The following is a 19,436-nucleotide window of genomic DNA, read 5'->3' as shown; positions in this document are numbered from 1 at the left end:
GAGAAGGACCCTTAATTTCTCTATTGTCAACTGAGGCAGGAAGGTTCCCATTAACAAATCAGCATGAGGGACCTCCCTGAAATATGGCAACTGAATCACAGCCATCTCTCCCTGTCTTCCATTTCATAACACATCAGCACGACTTCTAGCATCTTCCATCTGTAGACAAAGATATGGGGAAGTCATCAATTGATTTGGGGGGTCATCAGTTCAAAAGTCTGAAGGAGGCAAAGCAGGGGAGATCTCATGGATTGACCATAAAGAGCAAGGAGCAGCAGGGGCTAGGGTGAACACAAATCAAGTTGTCCCATCTAAGACATCGAAAGAATGAAAGCACTAGAAGGCCAGACAGCAATTGTTTGGGAAGAGGCTTCTCCTGATGCCGGGCTGCCTGGCTCTAAACCAAGGCCTGTCTTGGGAAACCAGGATGAGACTGAAGCCAAGTGACGGACTGGGATTCGCGGTCAGATGGGGGCATAGGTTTCCATATCTGGGCCTGATTCAGTTCAGTGCATTTCTGAAAAAGAACCTTCAGCCACAAGAGTCCTGGGGTGAGCCTGACATGCAGGTGGTCTGACTTAGCGATCATGAGAGCAGCCTGGAGCACCAGCCTGACTGGCTCAAGGTCTTGACTCCGCCCCTTATGGAGGCTCTAAACAGAAGTCCCTACTCAACACCCAGTACCTGGGGTTTCCATCTTCTCGACGGGGATGGTATACACATCGGAAAGTTGTTTGCGAAATCAAATCCAGGCAGTGCACGTGAAATTCTCAGAACAGTGCCTGACACATAACCAGCACTCAGGGAACACTACTGGTTGTTGTGCTATTATGAGAGTTGTTTACCTCATGGGCCTGAATCATGTGGAATCACCTACCATGCTCATGCCCACTTTGTAGAGATGATATTAGTAACCACCTCTTACTATGCTTGACATCATGCGAAGTATTTTCAATATATTCCCTCAATGAATAGTTATTGAATTATAAAAGAGCTCAGAGTAAGGTAACATTATCCCTATCTTATAGATGAAGAATGTGAATGTTGAATGGCTTGGCCAAAGTCATGGCACAGGTAAGTAGCCATTTTAATGAGGATGGGGTTGTGTACCAGTAACTGAATGGCTAATAGTGACTTAACCAGTAACGATATAGAATACATTTGAAAGTAGGAAGGTCTAGGATTGGTTCAATGGCTCCACATGTCTTTAAAAACATGGGTTCCTTCTATCTTTTGGCTCTGCCGTCTTTGGCATGTGGGTTCCTTTTATTTGTTACTTCGTGGATATAAAGTAGCTGCCACAGTTCCAGGCACGACATCCTCAACCCGATGTCTTAAAAAAGGGAGGAAGGTCACAGCAAAAGCTTGCCACCAAATGAGCTTCTGTATTTTGCTTCCCTGCCTTAGCACACATTTCACTGGCCAGAAGCTGTCACATCCTTACCCCTAGACAAACTGTTGTTGAAAAAAGTGGGAGTACTGCTTTAGACTAATCATGATCAAATACTTTGTGGGGGTGGTACTGGCCAACCTTGCCTGAGATCATGGGGAAAAGGGTGGAGAAATGGGAAATCGCCCTTAGGTCGGTAACAACCAGAGTCTGACTCATTGAATCTGGGTTCAGAATTATTCTGTGTCTGAAGCAGCAAGTTCCTTTTTTTGTATGTAAGGGCCTGGAGGGAAAATTACATAATAAAACCATCAGACTGTATGGCAGTAACTTCATCAATCAACTTTTTGATTGCCAATGGTTTTCGTGCTGGGTCTTTACAAATGGTGAGTGGTGTCGACTCATAAATCCTAGGCCAGAGTCTGTTCTTCAAAACATAACTATTTCAGCAGGAAAAAAAAAAGTCTGATGTGGGGGGTACTTCTAGAGAGTCCAATTACCTTTGAAGTCAGGCCAACAAATTGGCTTTCAGCAGCCAAGAAAAGCCAACGATTTCCAGTGTGGAAAAATCCAGAAGGATCTGAGCTGAGAGAGGAGCTGATTTGCATATACAGACATAGCATTTGATTTTTATTTGGATAGTTTTCCGATATCCTTCCAGCTGGGGCTTTGGAAGAAGTTGTCCCTTATTGAGAATATATATATATAATTTGGGGTATGATGGATGCAATGAAAATCAGATTTGTGCGAGGTTTGGCATGGATTGGCTTGACTTCAGTATGGGATAGTATACTTTGCATGAAGAAGGCAAGTATATTTAAGACAGAACATACACATTTCAGCAAGTTTTCACTTTTTGCCTCAAATATTATACCATCCTTACTCTTGGAATTTGGATTATACAGTTTCGTAGAACTGTGAGTCCTGGAGACTGATTTATAGCAAAACAGATTTCCTCCACCTAACCTTCAGCCATAATCCAACAATATTGATATTAACAGTTTTTACTTTAGAATCTCTTTAAGATGCTGTCTGATGTGATTTATAACATGATGATTTGATTACAAAGACCTGGTGAAGATTTTATTTTTCATCCCAGGAACTGTTCTCCCTCATTCTCTTCATAGAACCCCCATTTTGCTTTGGGGGAACAACGCACCTTAACATTAAGACTGTATAATTGGGATGAAGTTGCTTGAGCAGATCTAAGCCAATCCACATGGTCTAGCTCATTGGCCATATGAGTTCAGGGATGAGAGTAGGTGGCAGAATGTATTATTCTCCCATTTTCTCACTCTGGCTTCCTGTAAAGAGATTATATACCTGTGCCCATTGTTGTGTGACTTGCTTTGGCAAATGCACCATGAGCAGATGTGATGTAAAGCCAGATTGAGTGGAAGGTCCCAGAGCCATTGCATGGTTCACCTCTGGCACTGGCTTCTCTCTGTCACTATAATTGCACAGTCTTGGAGGGGCTGTTTTTCTCAGTCTGGATCTCAGCAGGAAGGAGTCCCAAGGATCAGCCACAGACCACCCATAGCGACCATGTTGCAGGAATGAGGAAAACGAGAATCTTGGCTATTGAAAGCCACTGCAATGTGGGGCTTGGATGTTACTGCAACAAAACCTGGCAAAAGCTGACTAATAGAGCACATGAACCCATGTGGGTCCAGGGAAGAGAACAGATTCCAGGACATGCAGAGTTTCTACTGGGCCAATTTCTCCTTTAGTCAGAACTGAGTGATGTGGTTTTGGAAGGTGGAAATGGAACCAGGCCAGGAAGGATGAGCCACAGGAAAGCCCCGAATCAAGACTTATTTAAAACCATTTCAAGAGTTATCTCATGATTTGCTGAGAACAAACTGAGGGCTGATGGGGGTGGGGGAGAGGGGAAGGGGGGTGATGGGCATGGAGGAGGGCACTTGTTGGGATGAGCACTGGGTGTTATACGGAAACCAACTTGAAATAAACTATTTTTAAAAATTAAATAAAATAACAATTGGGGAAAAAAATAAAACCAATTCTGCTTCCTAGTGATGAGTGCCAATAAATTTCTTTTTAAAAACAAATCCAGATTGGGTTGGGTTTTCTTTCACTTGCAACCATGAGGTTACTTACTAAGAGAGCTAAAAAACAGAAGTACCTATTGCCTTGATGTTACAGGTCATTTGGAGGGAAAGATTTTTTTCCCCATTAGTTAGAACATTAACTGAGTTAATCAACAGTCAAAATATTCTCAGATTACAGAGGATTGATTCTTTCTTGTCCATAATAGATTTTTCTTTCTGATAGGACCAGAAGCACATTCTAGGAAAAGCACTAAACTCCTGCAGGTTTCAAAACCTTATTTTTCTTTTCCTGAAAAACTTGGAGAAATGGTGAAATTACTCTGTCTTTTGCTTTGCATTGGTTGATGGATAGGTTATGGCAACTGGTGGTAAAGAAATTAAAAAACCAAACCAAACCAAAGCCAAAACCAACCATATTCTAGCCAGATGTCACTAGATAGGATTCTTATAATATGGCTAATCACACTTAATAATTCTGTTTTGAAGGTTTAGAATACTGTACGTTGTTTTGATTAATGCCATCTCTCTTATTTGAGAGGAGGAAATTAAACTAATTATTTCACACATGCCTTCACTTGACGTGGGCTCTGAGAGATGTGTAGTTTCTCCAGGAAGTACAATCTCTGGTCACTGGGAAGCACTCACTCTACTCTGCCATTAAAGCAGGAAAGCAGCCACAGATGGTATGCACACAAATGAGTGTGATTGTTCTAATAAAACTTTATTCATAAACAGTAAAATGTGAAGTTGGGGAAATTTTTATGTGCCCCCAAAATATTATTCTTTCAGTTTTTTTTAATCTTTCAAAATGTGAAAAACAATTTTAGCTCGTGGGAATGGACTTGTGAGCTGCTGTTTGCTGACCCCTGAATTACCGAATTCTTTCTATTTTTTGGGCACTGAAACATGCACACTACAAGCATTGTTTTCTTAATTCTTGCAAGAACCCTAAGGGGTAGGTAATATCATTGTGGGCATGTAAGAGATGAGTAAACTGCAGTCCAAGAGGTGGCCCAGCCTGGGGGTTAAGGGCTCAAGATCGTTACTTTTAGCCTCATTCCCTCCAACTAACAGGCAGACAAAGAAATGTTGGAGGTTAAAAACAGAAATGTTCTTTTGAGGGCAAAGTAACTTAAAGCCATTTTGATAATGCATCTTTATTTTCTTGAGAAAATATTTTGCTTTCTTTGATAGCTTCATCAGCTTTTTTGTTCTCTTTTGGCATCAGTAATTTGACTTTAGTTTACGTTTATATTTCTGTTTTGAATTTCACATCAGAAAAGGGAATACTTCCTCTTTGTCAGAGGTCAACCGTGCATTGACGCAGAGTTCCTCAAGCAGGTAATTGCACACAAACATCCAAAAAGAAGTTTCTCTTCAAAAAATCTCATCAGAACTCAAAGCTAATTGGTGCCTCAGGGTTAACCTGCAGCTTTTAAATTTAAAGTTCATGGGGGGAAAAGACTCACATTGTTCCTCCCTCCTCACAGGTTGCTGAAATAGAGGCTTTGGCTTTATAGAAAATAGCTGGTAAATTCATGAGAATTTTTTGAAATTATGAAATATCTGAGCTTTGCTGGGCTAGTAAGTTTGGCTCAAAAGAGAGGGGGAGGAAGGAAGGAGGGAAGGAGGAAGAGAGAAAGAGGGAGGGGGAAGGGAAAGAAAACAATTATAATAACAAAAAAGCAGATGTGAAAGACCTTTCTCCTAGCAAGAATTTTAACAGCCATTCTAATTTCCATTCCACATCACAGACAACATTTCTGGATCATACTTGGATTTTCAACATCAGTTGAAGGCCGACAATTAAATAAAAATGAAAACACAAGCCCTACCCAAGACTAGCGAACAAGGGTCACCTAGAAAACACCAAACATATTTTGTCTTGGCAAAACAATAATGATCGGTTTCTATCTCAAGGAGCTGTGAACTCACTTATCCCCTCTTACAAAAATTTTCCAAAGGTGGCACTCCATTCAGAGCAGAAAAGCTGCTGACTCATGAGCACAATATATTAATCTCCCTGGAAGATGTTTTTGGAAAACTGCATTTTTGAGGTGCCTCCATAGAGCCATCCCCTTCAGACGTGAACACAGTGTCTTGAAAGTTTGGACAGTGAGGTTCAACCTATGTCCCTCAGGTGTAGATCCAAGGAGTCGGTTCTCCGGCCCAAGACTAACAGTCTTAGCCTCAAATGCAGCAAGAAGCTCTCATGCTTGATGCAACTACCTGTCCTGGGTACCGCCCACAGTTAGTAGAGAATCTGGGTTGCCATGGAAATAAAGAGCAATCAAGGTAGAGGAAGCGCAGTGTGCAGCATCATTGCCCCTTAAGGAAGTGTAAGGATGTTCTTATGTTTGGTAGAGTCTTTCAGCCCCTTAATGATAACAAATTATAAAAACGCATGCTCTGATTTTGTGTTTCGTTTGCATTGATTCCATAGGCATTACAAATATTCATCCAATAGTATTCCCCAGTCGTCCCTAAGCACATGAAAGGCTGAAAGAGTCTACAGCAGAGGGGGGACACTTGAGGCATGCAAGAACACAGGACCCCGGAGCTGAAATGCCCAATGGTCCAGCATGCGGAAATGAGAATGGAATGATTCTGCCATTTAATGCATAACTTACATTCTCCTCTGCACCTGCGGGGACTGAATCCTCTTTAACTGACTAAAGGGAAGATAAAAACAAAAGTAAGAGTCAGAATGTTACCGAAAAATGGAGAGTTCTTTGGGCTGACAGCCCTCTGGTGCCATTCCTGGACCTTGAATTGCTTACGCATACCTGGTTCCAAAGAGAAAGTGAAGGAGACTGACACAAGATCCCTCGATACAACAAGATAATAAATAGTTGTGTATTTTAAAATGCAATGAAGAGAAAATAAACACCCAGACGTGGCCAGGACATGAATGGAGTGGGGGAGAAGGATTGCTACAGAAAACACAAACCACAGCCTTGGCTGTGGGTCAGCGACACGTCTGCCGTTATATTTTCTGCTTGTTGATGAAAATCACAGTCACTTTCAGCTAAAAACAAATGAGCTGCTCAGGAAAATTCTGGCAGTTAGGTCCAGAGACGTCCATCCGTGGTACTCATAGAGCAAACAGGCACTGAGGTAACGAGCAGGGTCTTTGATCTTATCCTGACCACAGTGCAGTGGCCAATGGAAATACAGTACCTGCTTCGGTCCCCAATATGGGCCAATGTCATCATTGGACCCAAGTTCAATCGGCTAAAACCCTTCTCTGGAGGCCCAGAAGGCCAGGGTCCAACACATCCAACTTCCAACTCTATTTCTTCTTACAGTAATTCTGTCATACACAGACTGCCTCAAAGAGGGGAGCAGTTGCCCCAGTGCTATCAAAGGTCAAGGTCACCGTTACCTGACATCAGTTTGCTAAGCTTCAACTTTGGAGATGATCTTTGCAGTTGTTCTTAAATTTGGTGGGTGGGGGGCGGTGGTGGTGGGGTGGTGTTTACAGACCACTTTGAGACTCACTTGACAGATCTAGACTCTCTTTCTAGAAAAATAAATACAAACCAAATATTTTGCAAATCATTTTAGAGTGTCCATAGACCATCTCTTCTCTTGAATTCCAGGCTAAGAACTCTTCCCTATGTTCATCTTGTTCTAAGTCCTGTGATTATGTTTATGTTTAAACCATGCAGTAGGAGGGGAGAAACGAATCGACCTCCCCAAATACGTCTTCTTGCATTGTGGACACGGATCGTGTACCTGTGTCTATCTTGTACGTGCACGGGCTGTGTACACGCCATCTCACGGAAAGCGGCCCCAAGTGGTAAGGAGGGTGGTCCTTATTTACACAGACAGAAAAGGAGACACAGGGAAGTGAAGTCACTTGTTCAAGGTGGTATAGCTGGGAAGTGGCAAAAATAGTTCTAAGAACCAAGAGTCCCCCAGCCAGCCACCCACCTCCGCCTCCATGATGATGTCAAGGGTCCAAATCACATTTTTTAGTAACTGTGTGACTTTAGTGACTTTAGTAACTTCCTTCTCCACAGCCAGATTTGCTTTCTCTCTAGATGAGATGTTCAGCTTGGACCATTTATCAACACTATCTCTACTGAACTCGTTCTCTGAGCCAAGCCTGGATCTCACATGTAATGTTTATCTGCACCGATGCTCGACACACAGTGAAGGCCTCAGGTAGAACTTCTCTTCCCTCCTTACGTTTCCCACCTAGTAGAAAGCCTACGGGCAGAGGAACCAGCAGCACTGAACTGTAATTCGCTCTCCCCACTGCCAGGGGGGCCAGTGTGATAGATGGATGGCAAAGGTCTTGGTTCTTCCACATTAGAAATATACTCGGGAGGGAAATCTCAGAGATGAGAAAACTGGACAGCGCTCCTGATGAAATGGCTCCCTTCAAAGCAGACAAAAGAGGATCTTTAAGTGCAAGTTCCATTTCTGCAGACCGGGAGGTGTTTATTGGGTTTGTTCCCAGGCTCTCCAGTCAGAACAACATAATAGGGTGTGGGGCCAATTGGGAAACACATGGAGTGTGGGATTCCCATTCAAATCTCAAAACTAGAAACTTCTGATCTTCAATGAACTGGACATCTGGCTGTTATCTGCTGAGGCTACAAACTGTCCAGCCTCCTTCACCATCACAGCAAAAGCCCAGTTTGAAACAAAAAGATCCTGTTTGGTCATTTATATTGCTGAGCAGGAGGGCCGAAACAGCTCCTGAGCTCATCAGTATAAACTTGCATAGCAAAGGATCCTGTCCTTTGAAGGGCACATTCATAAAAGAATGTTTCTTTAAAATACTGTCACATGGTAGCACTTAAGCCAACAGACATCCCATGGCTAGCAGGTCTTCTGGAAGCATCATTTTGATCATGTGACAGCTGTTCTGAGTTCACTGGTTTCACAGTGGCCCTAAGACCTTTCCTCAAGCCTAGACATTTCAGCCCACCTTTCAAGTGCTTCCATAATTGTCCGGCCATATGCCAGACTCTCTTAAGCAGGATTCCCGTGGATTCTGGGATCAAATGCAGGAATCTGTATTTGAAACAAATAACTCAGAGGATTCAGAGGATCTTTAAAGTCCTCTTAGTCTGTTTTGACCTACTTAGACTGCTCCCTTTTCTAAATACTCACAGCATTTGTAACCTGCACCCCGCACATTAACACTGGATTCCAACATCATTATTTTGGAATGGGGCCAGTCACTTTGCATTCATTCTCTGACTCAGTCCTCCCACTAGCCACAAAAGGTAGAGGCCACTGCCCGTTCCCAGAGCTGAGGAAAGTGAGGCGTGAAGGATTTAAGTGACCTGATCACATTCAAACAGCCAGTAACTGTCTAAGATTTGCCTTTAGAGCCCCCATTATTTTTCCACATCATCATCTCTCTCCTCTGAAGGAAAGCTGGAAAAGCACTCATGTGAAGTTTTCCAAATGTTTCATTTACTAATTGTGTGCGCGCACACACACACACACACACACACACACACACTTGCACGTGCAGGCATGTGTATATACCTTGTTCCTCCAAATAGACTTTAGGTGTTTCAATAGCGGTACCTAGCTGTACTGTTGGCACCAAATGCCGCACATGGATATTTAGATCGTAACCAGCAACTGTTCGTACTGAAAAACTGATAAAACTCTTCGTGGAGCACTTACTATGTCCGAGGGTCTCTCTGTGTACAGTTATTGGACAGTCGTAACAACAACACAGTGAGTTAACACATCCCTATTCACACAAAGGAAAATAGAGGCTTTCAGTGGTCAAGCGATTTGCCCAAACTTTCTGATTCTGTCTGTTACGCAAGACTTGCCACATACCAGAATTTTTCAAGATCATCTATTTCCTTTCATAATCAACCCTTTCCTTCATCGGATGAGGAAAGAGAAACTCAAAGAGGTTGAGTAACTTTGGGGAGCTCACAGAGCGAATGGAAAACCAAAGAACGCAGAACAATAAAGAGCACGGGTAGTCCAGGTAATGGGATTTGAAACATTTTTTGGCAAATCCGACATCATTTGGAATTAATTTTCTCAAAGGTTATTTTTTAAAAAATTTCATTTTATAACAAGGACCACAGCAATCAAGCCTATAAATCAAAATAACTTATAATTCCATATCCACAGCATGTTTGGGGAGAATTTTATTTCTGGTGTTCATATTGCAAACTCATACACTTCAAAGTCAGTTTGTGTAAAAGCTTCTCAGTTACAAGAGGAGAAGAAAGAGAGCTTGGGTTAGTGAAAATGTCAAAATTCTCTAGCATTTCTCTTTGTTTGTTTTCCAAAAATTTTTACAACGGTGATTTTATAACCAAGGCTTATCTAATTTAAAGAAAGCAAAGGTCTCCATTTTGTTTTCTACTAGAGCATAAATCCCCTCGTGAGATTTTAAGCTACCAAAGGGGGGCAATCCGTCTGCTCTATCTTTTCAGTGCCTTAGCATCCAGCACTGAGCACCGAAAAACTCCTCACAAAGAAAGAGACTAAAAATACTCTTGCATGAGTGAATCCTCACTATGTTTTATTTCCATCTAGAGCTGCTCTTTCTGATTAGGTAGAAGAAAGAAAAACACGATTTACGGGTGACTTGGGTTTTAGTGTCCTTTCATTATTTTTATAATTTACTAAAGAAATAAAGCCGGATAATAGAGAAAAAGAAAAAGACCAGTGAGACTATATGAAGTCTGACCATTAGGAGGGTGAATGTCAAGTGGTCCTGTTTTGTTTTTTGTTTTTGTTTTTTTTTTTTTTTTTGGTTCTTTTTCCCAATGGAAATAGCTTGAATTTAAATATATCCCTTAGAGACCCCAAAGGTAAGGAAAAATAAAGTATTTGAGGCTTAGTTGCATAGAAGCTTCTCCAAACTGGGGGGTTTAGAAAGATGAAGTGGGTCCTCTCCTGAAAAAAACAGGAGATAAATGACAAAGGTCAAAAGGACAATTCATTGGCCATTTTTTTTTAAAGTTTATTTATATATTTTGAAAGAGAGACAGTGCGTGTGCATGAGCGGGGGAAAGGCAGAGAGACAGAGGGAGAGAGAGAATCCCAAGCAGGCTCTGTGCTGTCAGTGCAGAGTCTGACCCGGGACGTGATCCCACAAACCGTGAGATCGTGACCTGAGCTGAGATGAAGTGTCAGACGCTCAGCCGACTGAGCCACCCAGGCCCGCATCACTGGCCACTTTTGTGCTAGGCATGGTGTTAGGAGTTTTGTAGGCATTATTTAATCTTCATTTCTATGACTGGGTACCATTATAATCTGCATTTTACAAGTTAGGAAACTGAGGCTGCTTAACCAGTCTCATCAGACTCCTAGTCAGATCTGCTGCCAATCAGTGTTCCACAAACTTCTGTCACTTGCCAGCCTCCTCTATGGTCTTTGCCACATTTCATGTACCATCCGTGGCAGCCACGGAGTGCGTGCTCAGATTTCCCTGCTAGGAGAGCTTCGGACCCACACCTCCCTGGCATCCGTTACAGAGTTAATGTGGACACCGTGCTCCCAGGCAATGACTGAGCACAGTTGGGTACTGGGCCATTCTTGCCCAACATAGGACTCCTCGTGGGCAAGCTCTGCTCTGGGATTCCCCATTGGCTCAACACCACCCTTAGTCTGTGGCTTCTCTGACCTCCTCCGCCTTCCTTCCCTGTCTCTCCTCTCCCATGTCAGACACTCACTGTGATCTGAAGTCTTTCTCTACCTACTCCTTTCCCTTGTTCTTTTTCCTTGGTGTTGCTTTCCTCCTATAAATCTATTGCACATCAATTCTGCCTCAGTGTTACTCCTCGAAGGATCCAAATTTATGATTAGGTGCTTAACATCAGTACCATCAATCAGGTAACACTTCTCTTTTAATAGGATTGCTTCTGAAACTAAATATATACAGTCTCACCTTGAACAAAATATATATTAAATCTTGGGTTTAATGTGCTGGATCCAGCTTTCTAATGCACTTTAAATATATACCATTGTTTAAATAAAAATGTTTGAGTACGGGTTACCTAAGTCATCTTCCTGGCCACCAATATGCACGTACGATTCACTCGGGAACTGTTCCCTGCATTGTGTGGGTGATAAAAGATTTTTAAAAATAAGTAACTGGCAGTTGGGAAGTAAGGAGGACCAAAACGGGATGCCAAATGACATCACCCAAAGTTTTCATTAAGTATTAGAGTTTGTGCTTTGGGCAGGACCCAGGAGAAAGATATCCGTGCAACAGGCAGCAAACGAGAAAGAGTTCCAGCTGGATTCGGGGCCCAAGAAGAAAACGGACGCCATAGGGGGCATCTGTATTAATCACCTGCCTTGCATTGTGTGCCAAGTGGCATGGGTGTTTTGATGAAATTACTAATCAGATTTTTTCAGCTTTGTGACAAATTATATTCCACTTTCTCACCCATGGCTTTTTGCTCATCTTTTGGCCACATTTAAAAGAGGAAAGAGCTCTGAACATGTGCGGCAGCTGGGGTTTGCTCAGCAGCGATGACCAAGGCATAGCTCTCAGACTGACTCAGCCCCACCCAGCACACTCCCTCGCACGCTACCTTAATTCCAGAGGTACAAAGATCACATGGTGGTGTGAATGCCCCAGTCACAAAGCACGTGTGTGCTTGCCCTGGGGAGGGGGAATGGTGGATACCTCGGCTTTCTAAAAGGAGAGTGAAACTTAGTGGTTCGTAATGACTGATTATCTATCTTGCAGGGGAAAGAGAGAGGGAGCGCAGAGGTGGCTCAGCTCTCTGGGGTGAGAGTGCTCAAGGAACCCAGGAAGAAGCCAGACTACTAAGCCATTTTAGTAAGAAAATGAAGTCATGAAATACCACAACTGTCTGTCATGAACCGGAATAACTCCAAGAATGAAAAAATCTACTTGTTTATTTCCTTTCCTTCCTCCTGAAACATATGCGTATAACACAACAGGCATTTCATTCTTCCCAGGAGTAAATTACAAGTCTTCAACTCAATGGCGAATTGAGTCATTTGGGGAAAGAAAAATAAACTGCATACTTTGTGAACACATGGATTAGACCAATTTGAAATCATTTCTCAAGTCATCTCAGCCCCAAAGGCTCCGCAAGTCTTGAAAAGAGAACTTACTTTTTTCCAGAACAGTTTGCTCAGAGGCAGAGAGGTGGGCGCCCCCTTGTCTTTGGTGGCTTCCTTTGCTGTTTCTGTGGATGTAGGGTTCTTGGCCGCCTCTCTGGTCTCCTGGGATATAAAGTTAGCTCTGTCTGACTTGACATCAGATGAAGTGGCAGGTGGCTTTTCAGCACCCTATCAAGCGAAAAAGGAAAAAAAATTAAAGTGATGTCAGGATTTCAAAAGCATAAGATCTCTTTTTTATAAAATATAGGCTGGGGTTACGCATGTTAGTTTTCTTTCTTACACTTTTCTGTACTTGCAAATACTTTATGTGAATGTGGATTTGTGTTACAATTTTGGAAATCGCCAAGTTATTTTCCTTTTGCAAAACAAAAAATATATTATGTTCGTGTAAGTCACTAGGAATCAGGGTGCTCATAGGAGGCACTTTGCCGTTAGAATGTTGTTAGTTCATATCGAGGCCATTCGTTGGTCTTCAAATGGTTTTGACCACGTTCCCACCAATAAAGACATCTTGAACAAGCACCTCCAATACATCTTTGTTCCTATTACACACGTGTATTATCTTACTAAGTCCCAATTAAAATTAAAGGAGGTTAAAATAAATATAAGGGACAAAATCTCCCACTTTTAACTTTGGTTTAATAAAAGGCACCTGTGGCAGGCACTGTTCAAGGAATTGAATGCTCTCACAAGAGCTCTACTACGAAGGAACTAACTACTATGTTCACTTTACAGTGAAGGAAATGTTGGTCTCAGGTTGTTAAAAAAAAAACTTCCCCACGACTATACCTATAAGGGGGCAGAGTTGACATCAAAATCCAGGGAGTCTGATACCCACACCCACACTCTCACCAGCTCCCGTATAATACACCGTCTCTAATGAACCAAGGTGTCCCCACTCCCTGTGCGAATGTACACATCCAGGGAGAAAATGTCTAAAAAAGCTTCATGGCCAGAGGTGAGAATGACAAAAAGGGTGAGAAACACATCTATGCTTCTCAGTTTCATTGGGAAACTGATGGGCAATCCTCTTCTCTCTGCACTGGGAAAATACCCAGAGACCCTTGAGAAACAGTGCAAGAAGATAACTCTATTATATATAGAATAACACAACGGTAATGTGTTTGCATAGTTGTTTTTTGAATATGCGTCTCCCTGGCCAGACCAGGAGCTCTGAGGGTAAGAGCCATTGCCTCGGTCACCTTGCTCCCAGACCCACTGTCTGGCACAATATAGGCATTAAATAAATAACTAAATAATTGTCTATAAAGGGCTGGAGAGAAATGCCTACACCAGACCCTTCCATGTTGTGTTTCTACCCATCCTCCCCCTCCTTACTGGGGTATGGGGGTCTCAGACTGCCAGGAGACTTTTCTCCATGCCCACCCATCTCCTCCCTTCCCAGAGAAGTGCCCCAGATGGTGTTCTGCCAGCATCATCTAAATTAATACTCTGTCTCCGTTACGGAAGAGATTACAAAAACTGTGTTTTTTGGAGTCAATCTCATGGATAGGTTTGGATATGCCGGATAGAGCAAATACTCTCAATAATGAGAATATAAGACACCCTGTTCATTTGCATTTCAGATCAACAAAGAATAATTTTGAAGCATCAGAATGTATGTCCCGAGAATTGCCTGGGACATATTGATATTTATATTGAACAATTACTTCTGTTTGTCTGAAGTTTGAATTTAACGGAATGTCTATATGTTATCTGGCAACCCCACGTATGAAATTCTAACATTAGATTTGGAGATTGCATTTCAAATGACCTTACCTTCTTTCCTAATACATTTTTATACTTGGGTGTGGAAGACGGGAGGGGTTAGTAAGATATAAACATTGCACTGAAGAGGAAAACAATGAATGTATGGCAGAGCCTTATGAATTAAATGAGCCAGCTACTAATATTTTAGCTCCCCTGCAGGCAGGGTGGGCATGGGGAAAACCTGAGCGGGGAGAGGAGCATTCCTGGGCACGGCGAAAAAAGTCCTGAAACAATGCCTTGCTTTGTGTGCCTGTTGTCATGTTCAATGTTAGAAGAACATGTGAAAAAGTTTGATTCCAAAGCATAGCATGTGATTACGCCAAGAGAAAAAGATCCCGATTCAGCAAAGCAAAGTGGACGCTCTTATTATTTATAACAATAAGCTTATTTCACTTATTAACTCCAGGCCTCCCTACTTTTTTAAACCAAGAAAAAAAATTTTTTTAAGAAAGTTCTTCTTATAGAAAGAAATATTGAGCTACAGAGAAATGAGTCTAGGAGTTGATCACAACTGGTAACCACTGCAGGTGTTTGTTTGTTTTTAAATAGCAAACCATAAGGTAATAGTTTGTCCCAGAATTTGCTTGGATTTCCTCTTTTCTGTCCTAGGTTCCAAAGAAATTGGGGATGGGTGGCATAGCTCCTGTAATCATGCCACAATCTGGCTGGCCGGTCTTAATGGCCCGATTTCTCTATCTTTTGGGATGACAGACTGATCAAATGAAGAAAAAGGAGGTAAAAGCCGGTAAGTTCTACCAAACTCCTGCATAAATGAGAACATCTGGGAATTGTCTCCTTACTTTACCTTTACACGAAAAATAGACTGAATGTAACTCAAAGCCAAATCTTAAAGTCCCTGCGTCGGTATAACGGAATCCCAGGAAAGGACACTTCTTCTTTCCGGTATTTCTGGAATCCTTTCTTTACCCAAAATGCAGTGCAGTGGCAGGATGTGAGATCAATGATGGCGGGTGGGGGAACTTTAGGAATACTGAGCTTGGGTGGTCCCCTTTGTGTGGAGGACAGAGGTTCTGGAGATATGAAACTTTGCTGTGCATGAAATGAATGCCATAATGAAATGCAGACAGGAGGGAAAACGTCACATGTTTTATAAACTTTCAAGGCCCTCCTCCTCACAGAAGCTCCAAGGGGAAATTCAGTTAGATTGCTTTGCACAAGGTCTACGACTCACTTCGCTAGCAATTACCAAATTGTGTTCTACATACAGTAGTACCACTTTTTAATCTCCACACCCCACCCCTGTAATTTTTATCACTCTACTCTCTGCCTTTATAAAACAAAATAAGCCTGTATGGAAATTCAAGAATGGTTTCATAATACAGTTTGCTTATGCAAATATAGATTCAGCCAAGAGATCTGTCTATGGGGTTTCTTTGCATACACAATCCTGGGACTCTAACATCCAGCTGGGGAAGTTTTTTAAATAAGTTCAGTCAACCTAGTGGAGAATGGTTGATATTTTAAATGCATGTCTAAGCACACTGGCCCGATTTAGAGATCCTAACTGAGGGTTTCAGACAAGCACTGGTGTCTTCTTAGATACTGAAAGAGTGAAATCTTCAAAACTAACTTCTACGTTGCCCTCACTTCCCAAGGATATGGAGATAGAAATTGCTCTGCCTTCATTCATTGTTTCGTTATGTCTGGGCTTTTATTTGGGTTCAGGATGGGCTTAGTTAGTACCGAAAATGGAGGGAACAGGCCACAGAAAGATAAAGTTATTTTCTTGAGGCTAGAAGAGTATTTCCCAAAGTGTAGGAAGCATACCATTGGTGGCATCATGGGTGGCTGTAGACTGTGCAGAGATATAACGCTAAATAACATGAAAATAATGGAAATACTTTTCCTTTTTTCAACTCTCATTGGATCTTTCTAAAAGCATTCAGGAAAAAGCTCAGTCTGGTGCCATTATATCTTTAACATTTTCCTATTGGTAGAAAATTGCATTTTAATAAAGCTAGAAAGGCCTTAGATTCAGAGCTTAACACAAACAAGGTAGCTAGAATGTCATTACTTTTTAATTAGCCACATTAGTCGTTACCTCTCTGTGAAAAATGATTCCAGTTTTCCATGTATGGTGTAGTAAAAGTTTTCTTTAATGATACCTTTACATAGGAAATGAGTTTATATGTAATATTAAAATGGTTTAATAAAAAAGATCCACTGAATCCTACTAAATCTGACAAAAATGATTAAGATGGTATGCGTACTTTTGACATTTGGGAAACACGGAGTTAGAAAGATCATTCCAGAACCCTGGTCTGCACTAGGCAGAAACGAGTCAGATGTTTATTTATCATCGTGGAGATTTAAAATAATCGTTGAAATTTGGTTCACATAATCTTTAATGCCCTCTAATGATCCCAACCACACCAGGCTGTCTTCCCTGAAACAGAGCAGAGGGGACATGGGACACAGGACAGTCAACTGTACCATGTGGTGTGGTGAAGACCAGGGTTCTCTTTTCTTTTTCTTTCTTTCTTTTTTCTTTTCTTTTTCTTTTTTTTTTTTTTTTTTTTTTTTTTATTTAACAAGGAACAGACCTTATGCCTTAAGAACTTCCTAAAGGCGAATCCTATCCTGGGGCTATGCAGGTGCTTTTTCTTGGTGGCTTTAGCTTGGATCTCACAGATCTTCTGCCCGGCCTGTCCGTCACAGACACTTTCTGCTTTGGATGCCTTTTGGGCAACAGTGGTCACAGCTTAGAACTTCGTTTTTAAACAAAATCCATTTTTTTCTGTTGTTTTTAAGTGCGCTGAAACACTGACAATTAACTGATGGGACAGCACCCCCATCCCCGAACCACAACATTCACATCATGTAAATGACTCTCTTTTTTAAAAATGCTCAAAGACAATTTGCTACACAGTATATTCACAGTCCATTTCAAGTACACCTTGATTTTCAACAGGGCGACTTATTTAAATGACCCAGATTAACACGACTGCATTTGCTAAAGACACTGACAGGACATTTAAGCTCCGTCTATATGATACAAAATATTCAGATGAAAAAAAAAAGATACACAGCCTCTACTTGATAGTTTTAAATATCTAAATGCTATTGTCACATGAGAAGGAAAATAAAACACCTGAAGACAAACAATTTATTTTTGCATCCTGGAGTCAAGGCAAACACTGCCTTGGGTGGCTTTCTTTCCCCAATTGATCTTTTATTCAGTATTAGAAACCTCAGGGAAGCAGTATCATCCACAAAAATTTCAACTGACTTCTAGATGGGCAGATCTCCCAGACAAAAAAATTATCTACTGTGCTCCAGTCCACAGAGCCAAAGTTGGGGCGGGGAGATTGGAACTGAAATAGTGCAGCAACAGCCATTCAGAATTGTTTGACTCAAGCTACAAATGGCGGGGGATTTTGTGTGGGGTGTGTAGTGTGCTAAAAATCGTCTGGGCCAAATGGGAAGATGGACAAATGGTGTAGATGTTTCAAATATAAGGGTCCAAGAACTTCAGTAGAAAGGATATTAAAAAGGCAGGCTTGTAGAAAGAGATCTGTTTGTATCACAGACAACCTACGTTCCCAAAACTCTCTTTCTGAGACACAGGTCTACTACCAGTGACCCTGACCTCTCTGAGCAGCATAGTGAGAGTTTATCAGCTACGTACATGCAGTTGGGACCACATTCTAGGTGGGGAGAGTCTTGGGGTATGAGCAGCTGAAGAGAATTAGTGCATCAGGTCATTTGAGAAGCCACACAATTCGCCCACATACCCCACTGTTTTTAGCCTATTGTGCTGACTATGTGACTTTAAACAACGCAAGACACAGAATCAAACGAGAAACATTTGGATGCAGCTATTCATTGAACTTGACCCTAGCTGACTTGCAGCACATGACTAATTTTATAGGAAAACACATGTAGATGCCTCATATATACATACACACACACACACACACACACACACATATATATATATATATACACACATATATATGTATATGTATTCTAATGTAAGAAGAACATTCTGGAAGGACCAATCAATAAAATACCAATGTAATCATGGTGTTCAATACATCTTGCAGTGATTATGGAAATAGTGATCACCTACATTTGAACAGAATTCCATGGTTTACCAGGCATGGTCATATTTTCATTCAATGCTGTGGCGGGGGGAGAGATGGAATTTTTATTGTCCTGATTTTACAGATGTTGACATTTGGATTCACAGAGGTTAGGATCACATCACACAGCTACCACATAGCAGGACTGGAGCTCAAACGCAGATCTTGAGACAAATTCTAGGATCCTTTTCACAACCCAGCCCCTTCAAAAATTGGTAACAGATGTATCGGGCTGGCCACGCCATTTATTTGGTCCCAGTGTCTTTCAAAGTAGTTACCAAAAGAAGAGCCCAAGACACTTATCTGTCACCAAGTTAAACTTTCCTCCCGATTCCTGTGAAACTTAAACCATGTGTTCCATTAGGGATAATCAGTTCTGTCAAGTGTAAAGGAAAACATCTCTAGAAAGTACTCGATCCAAATGAAATTTATTTTGAGGGGAATTGGTTGAATCTCTTAGGAAGACAGTGAAAAAACTCAGGCTCTCTAGGGCATCCTAACTCTAAACATTCCTTCCTTTGGCAAGTGTCCAATGGTGACTATTTCGTTTCACCAAACAGCTGCCTTTGTGGTGGAGATTTATTTTTTTCAAATTACATGAAAAACACAGAATGTATTTTTTAGGAACCAAAAATATGGCAGACCTCAAATAGGGTCTCGCCTCTTCCTCATTTCCAGTGGCCACTCTGTACTCTATTCCTATATTCCCTGGGTCTGTCTACACACAGCTAAACAGGCTAACATAATACATGGTTATTAGTATTCTGTTCTTACTTTATATAAGAAACTGGTTATTGTGGCATTATTTATCCAGAGTTAGCATATATTTCAAGCTTTCTACTAAAATTTTCATTAAAATATCATTGATATGAATGAAACATTTTAAAGACAATCTAACAGCACTGTTAAATTGCTAAATACGTATATAAGTATACACATACCTGCACACACACGCACACACACATATAATTCAAGACACAAAGCAGCAGAGACAAA

At 41.5% G+C, this 19,436-nt stretch overlaps 1 protein-coding gene across 1 annotated transcript in view; it reads right to left on the bottom strand.

Moving 5' to 3' along the window:
* Positions 1-19,436, bottom strand: part of BCAS1 (brain enriched myelin associated protein 1) — a 69,884-nt gene that overhangs the window by 25,122 nt on the left and 25,326 nt on the right. The window contains exons 5-7 of the mRNA XM_039230003.1: positions 16,899-17,033; positions 12,556-12,732; positions 6,090-6,131 (exon numbers count right to left, since the gene is read on the bottom strand). Coding sequence (XP_039085934.1) covers positions 6,090-6,131; positions 12,556-12,732; positions 16,899-17,033 — 354 coding nt within the window. The remainder of the gene's footprint in view (positions 1-6,089; positions 6,132-12,555; positions 12,733-16,898; positions 17,034-19,436) is intronic.

Source organism: Hyaena hyaena, unplaced genomic scaffold (genome assembly GCF_003009895.1).
Source record: "Hyaena hyaena isolate Hyena2069 unplaced genomic scaffold, ASM300989v1 scaffold_42, whole genome shotgun sequence".
Lineage (NCBI taxonomy): Eukaryota > Metazoa > Chordata > Mammalia > Carnivora > Hyaenidae > Hyaena > Hyaena hyaena.
This window is presented reverse-complemented; position numbering and strand designations above follow the sequence as displayed.